The sequence below is a fragment of the Monopterus albus genome, unplaced genomic scaffold (assembly GCF_001952655.1).
Source record: "Monopterus albus unplaced genomic scaffold, M_albus_1.0 scaffold51.1, whole genome shotgun sequence".
NCBI lineage: Eukaryota > Metazoa > Chordata > Actinopteri > Synbranchiformes > Synbranchidae > Monopterus > Monopterus albus.
This window is the reverse complement of record NW_018127931.1, coordinates 7,129,806-7,135,817: the sequence shown is the minus strand read 5'-3', so window position 1 is coordinate 7,135,817 and position 6,012 is coordinate 7,129,806. Positions and strand designations below refer to the sequence as shown.

General features: G+C 41.2%; 1 protein-coding gene across 1 annotated transcript in view; it reads right to left on the bottom strand.

The window, feature by feature from the left end:
* LOC109960953 (uncharacterized) overlaps positions 1 to 6,012 on the bottom strand; it is a 16,984-nt gene that overhangs the window by 978 nt on the left and 9,994 nt on the right. The window contains exons 2-3 of the mRNA XM_020601453.1: positions 3,788 to 5,085; positions 218 to 3,400 (exon numbers count right to left, since the gene is read on the bottom strand). Coding sequence (XP_020457109.1) covers positions 218 to 3,400; positions 3,788 to 5,036 — 4,432 coding nt within the window. The 5' untranslated portion in view covers positions 5,037 to 5,085. The remainder of the gene's footprint in view (positions 1 to 217; positions 3,401 to 3,787; positions 5,086 to 6,012) is intronic.

Below are 6,012 nucleotides of genomic sequence, written 5' to 3'. Positions count from 1 at the left end.
TTCACTCTCAGTGCACATTTGCTTGTGGTTCCTAGAGTCTACAGAAGCAGAACGGGAGACCGAGCCCTTAGCTAACAAGCTCCTCTCCTGTGGAACCAGCACAAGAATGAAGGTTAGGAACATGTACTGTGATTAGATACATTAAAATATCTTGATTTGTCAACCACATTAATGTGTCAAGGAAAATAAAATACAATAAGACTTCAATAGAACACACTTTTTTCTCTTATAACGCCTCGATGTTTGTGGTTCGTCCACAATCTGGCTTCATTCTTGGTCTTCTTCATCAAGGCGGTTTGAGTATCGTAGGAGTTTTGCCTCTGTCTGGGTGTCCTTTCACTGTGACTAGGTCTAGGCCTTGGTTCCTTTCTGTTATGATTCACGAAAGCCTCCTCCATCCCCAGGCTAGTTTTTTTGTCTCTTCTGGTTGGGATATAATTGTCCTTCCAGTCAGCCCTCAATTTTTTCACTACTGATGGTTGCATGGTAGCACAGGATGATGGGCCTTTTGTAGGAGCAGAAGCATGGTCTGATGTTGAGGGGTTGCTGTGAGAACGCTGCAGTTTGGATAAAGAAAACTGTGTTCCAGGAAAAGATGTGCTACAATTAGATTTAGAAAGACTAGAGGAGGTTTCTCCAGACAAAGATGAAGTTCTCAAAGAGGCTGAGCTGTGTCTGGCTTCAGAATGTTGCCCACTCATTGAAGCCAAGCTACTGATGGAGGAGGATGGGCCCTCTTGGGGTAAGGAATGTTGTCTTGATACTTGTATAGGTTTTGCTGCACTGGCCTGAACCGTATTTTTTGTTTCACAGTGCGTGTCACTTGCAGGTTTTGATTTGGGCACAAATTTTCCTTGTTTCCCCGTGTTCTTTTCACAGATGTCCATCTTTGTGCTGGATGTTGTGGGAGTTTGAGTCAGAGATTTATCTTTAACCTGCCTGTGGCCTTTAGATTCCTTGGAAAGTTTCAAGTAATCATGTTGTTCATCAACTATAAGGCGAGTAATCACAGGATTGGAAACCAAAGGGGGGCCTGCCTCCTTGCCTCCAGAATGGGGTAGCATCTCTGGTGAGTCTTCAGATGTAGTTTTCTGAGGCTTTCTGTTGGTAGTTCCACAAAAACTGCTCAACTGTTCAGTTGAATGTCTGTTTTGTAAGGCGCTGCCACTGTTCCCTAAGCCTGATGAGTGTCTCTCTCCAATTGCCTTCTTTTTATTGATATGGTCTTTTTTAACCACTTTATCAGAATCATGGACAGTTTCTCTTTTTGAAGTCTGTTTTTTAGTCTCATGTTCAACACACTTAGTCTCAGCTTTAGGTTCAGTTAACTGTCCACTCTTTCTGGAACCACTACCATCCACTGCCGCTGAAGGGAACAAAGTCTTCGTTTTTACCCTTTTGTATTTTTGATCACTCTCATGCTCTGTGTCAGAGTCCAAGATTATTATACAGTCTTCTTGTGAAATAGATTTTCTGTTATTCTCAAGCTGAAGATGCTCAGGGTCAACTTTGGTTTCATTCAGTCCCTTGCTCACTTCTGCACTGTGTGGCAGGTCATGGCATTCATCCTGCATGTGCTTTGGGGCTGAAGACAATCTCATCTTTTTGCAATTTTGGTCAAGTTCATCCTCAGTGTCAGAATCAATGACTATTGGGTCATCCTTTGAAATCCTTTTTCTCTTAGTCTTGGGTTGAACATGCTTTGAGACACCTTTCATTTCAATCAGCTTTTTAAGTTTTTGCATACAGCCCAACTTGTCACCGTTCTTGGTCTGACCTATTTGCACATTTGTCGCTTCATGTTCCCTCTCTTTTTCAGAAAGAGAATCTTCTGTTTCTGAGGACAAAGCTGCTGGCTTAAACCACTGCCTAGGCACTGTTAAATAGTTATGTTCTGATGCAGATGAGTAATCACAACTATCTTCAGTTTCACAGCTGTCTTCAGATTCAAACCCATCTCTGGGCTCTAAGAAAAGCTCTCTACCGTTCTGAGGTGTAGATGGCTCTCCTTCCATTTCATGTTCAGGTGTGCTCCTGACTGATGCCACTTCAAAATTTTGAACCTTTTTTTTGGTTTTTGCTTGTAGAAAGAGCTCTGGTGTGTCAAACACCTCTATCAGCAAGGCTGAAGAAGCTGGTACTGGTTTTGGATCTGGCCCGTCTAAGTCACATTGTGTTAAACTTTTCTCATCTCGTCTTTCTTCATCTCCAGTCTCGCCATCTTCTAGCACAACTTGATCTGTGTTGCCCCCAGTTGCATTTTCTGGTTCAAATTTCAGGCTTGACATGATTACAGGTATGAATATCCAATCATCATCATCAATCTCATCTTTAAAGACTGAGGAAGAGCTACATGAAACCGAGTTGTCTGTTTGCCATTCCAGAAGTCTCTCACTGTCACCTTTAACAAGCGATGAATGTTCAAACCCATCATCTTGTGCAGCAAAACATGAACCAGAGCTGGGATCTGCTAAATCCACTGTCCTGATATTTGGAGAAACCCTCCTTAGAAACAGTTTCTCATCTGTAAGGATTTCTGCCTTCATTTGAGCCTGGCCCTGCACATACCCATAGCCTTCACTTTCAAATGACAGCATGTTGTTGGGCTCAGGTGTCTGTTTAAGTGAGAGGATTTCTTCAGCCATATTCTCTATATGGGGGATTTCATTGTCACTTATATCATCAATACATGGTGGGAAGCTTAATTTCTCATGCAACATGTTTGGGAGTTTTGTTGACAGCTGTGACGAATCTTCATAATCTGAAATGTCTTCATATTGAAGGTCTTTCAAAATTTTCACACCATGCACTTCCTCACCCTCAGTTTCAGTTAAAGAGGGTGATTCTTTGACTTTGTTTCCAGAAAGTAGTACCTTTAAACCATTTTGTAAACTGGAATCCTTCCTCACACCTTGACAACTTTTTTCAATAGATGGATTTAGCTTAGAATGTGCAGTTACTTCCTCACAGGTAATAGAGTGACGTTGACCTTCCATGTCTTTTTCTTTTGGATCTTGATTTTTTTCAATGAATGTTTTGCTTTCAGATGACACTGAATTTGACTTGGTTTGAAAAGCCACCGAGATACCAGTTGCATTTTGCACATCATCCAATCCCAGTGCCTCCACTGTTTTTGAGTCAGCATCTCCTTTGTCCTTCTCCACTGTGCATCTGGGAGTCCAAGAAACACCAGGTACCTTATCTATGTCATGCACATTCTTCTTGTTATTGAACCAAGGAGACTTGCATTGTGTCGACAAGCCGTCATTGAACATTAAACCGCGGTGCCTCTCAGTCAGTTTGTCCAAGGTCACTCCAGACACTGGTGTGAGAACCACTGGACTCCCATCTTCTTTCTTTGTGCAGGTTTCAGCAACTTCCATCATAATTTGTGGATATTCTGTGGATGTAAAGAGATGAAGGTTATCGATATCCCCATTCCAATATTGTTGCAGCATGACTTTAGAAAAGTTGTCCATCTCTGTAAATGTCTCTATATTCTCCAGACTAGCAATAAGCTCTTTCAGTGCGGTTAATGAATAACAAAGAGCGGTCATGTTATTCAAAGAGTAGCTATCATGCCATTTACTATTGAAACCTTGACTCTTGCTATCAACAAGTGTTTTATCCTCACAGTCATTTGAATAAACAAGTCTGCCATCACCATTTGCAAGCATAGTTACATCCAAGTGTGCCTTTACTGAAAATAAGTTTTCAGATGCACTTTTCACAACAGATTCATTTTTAGGAGTAAGTTTTGAATGTTCTACAAAAGAGACAGGTGTACCTGCTGGAGGTTTCTCTGAGGGAGCTGTAGCACAATCATCTATCACTTTAGCCTTGAGAGTTAACACAGCACTTGCTCTGCTGCCCTTTGAAATGTCCTCTTCAACTGCTTGACCAAATGAACTAGTGCACAGCTCAGTCACAGTAGAGTTGAGGTTTTTTCTCTCTATATTTTCTTCTTTGTCAGAGACAGAGGTTGTGGAAAAACTGTTGGATTTCTGCGTCTTGAAGGCAGACTGAAGAGTGGAGTCCCTGTCAGGGAGTGAATTTCCCCTCGTTTTGAATTGTGTGGATCCACATTTTTTATTTTTCATTTTAGCATCTGCAAGCGCTTCTGCGATATAGTCCAGTATTTCTTGATCTGAAGGTGGTCTTATTTTCTCAACTGTTGAGACTTTGTCTGTGAAAAGCGGCTCATTGAGAGTGGGAAGAGGTACCTGTCCCTGGATGGAAAGACTTCTTTCTGAATGATCCAGGTTTTGTGTTCTAGTCTCAAAGTTTAGAGTGGCTAGTGGACTTTTCAATTGCTGACTCTCATCTTGTCTTCCACCTGAAAAATGAGGGTTGATTTCACTGTTGGCATTAATTTCCTTTGAAGATTTGGTGGGACAGAGTTCAGTCGAATCCAGAGAATTTTCTTTCAGTAAGGAATGCGGCAGTGGACATCTCTCAGTGGTAGAATCTTCATGGTGTCCAAGGCTATCTCCTTGAAGTGGTGTAAAACTAGTATCAACTGAATTTAAATGCAGTCTTTGCTGCAGTGTAGTATTATTGTCCAAAATTAAACATTCTCTTTGTTGCCCACTATTATAAACAGACTTTCTTAAACTCTCACTAGTAGATGTCTCAAAATAAGTGTTGTCTTGAGCATCGACATGTGAAGATGAGTAAAAGTTTTCATTAGCTTTCCTGCTCATTTGATGGCAACTGTGCTGAGGGATAGATGCACTATCCCCATGATTTGGGTGCCGGAGTACAGTGCTTTCCTGTGACTTCCTTTGGTGGTGAAGTCCCTCAAAATTGTGTTGTGATTGAGCATAGCCTTGCTGCTTCTGAGGTGGAGCATAAGCCAAGTTGTGGTCCCCAGGATACGGAGTGACTACCACATTGATTCGCATTTCATTTGCAGGGTGAACCACCGGTACATGTCTAACATTTTTGTCCTTGCATGAGTTGAGACCACTGAAGTTACTTTGGTGTTGGAACACAGGAAAAGCTCCTTCTTGGGTGTGTTGACCTCCAGACCGCATTTCATGGAGAGTAAATCTTTCAAGTGATTCCGTTAGGCTTTTCTCAGGTCTAGAAAACAAAAAAGTAAAGTTAGTGGGCAGCTGGTTTCATATTCAGTACAACATAGTTTTCCTACTACAAGAACACTAATTGTCATAAAAAGGAGCCCTCTGCTTCACTGCACAGTGAAGGAGTAGGTAAGTCCAAACAGTTGTATAATTAGTCAGTTGGTCATTGCCATTTTTATCATAAGCACATGCTGAACAAACTCCCTCCATGGACTCCAGTTAGCCTAACAGGAATAGTGCATAAGCCAACTAAAAACCCAGGGAAAACCCAGGACAAAGAATGTACATTGACAGGAAGTGACAGCTAATAGAATGTTCCATTGCAACACCAGCACCCAGCAGCAGAGGCATGTTTCCACTGTTTTGGACTGAATGCAACAATCAGGTCTAAGGAAAACCCTAAAAATACAAGAGTAAAAACAAAATTGACCTGCTGTTGTCAGACAATTAGTCCAAAAGATTGACAATATGAAAACAAAATCAAACAGCCTATTTACTGCAGTGCTTTTTCACAATAGTTTGATCTGACACTTCACTGAGCCAAAGTGTAAACAAAGGTTTTTATTAATAAATTAGGTCTACTCTGTCATGCAAAATACAGGGTTCCTTATGGCTGTATACAAGATATGTACGCAACATTTAAAAAAATGCAGGAATATCTGGCACAGACTTATTCTTGAATCAGACGGGCCCTGTACCGGAAAGCTGGCACAGTGTCAGAGAACTTTGAGCACCGCACTCATGTAACAATGAATAATACAATCAATTAACCCCTTTGGTGAATAAAACATTTCAGACAACACAATTTCTCTTAATGAATGTTGTGAAGGAGTATTTGAAAGACTGGTGGAGTTTACTGAAACTGAATACACTATGCTTTCATGAAAGACCGCTACAAAATTAAGTACAATGAAGCAACTACCGCTAA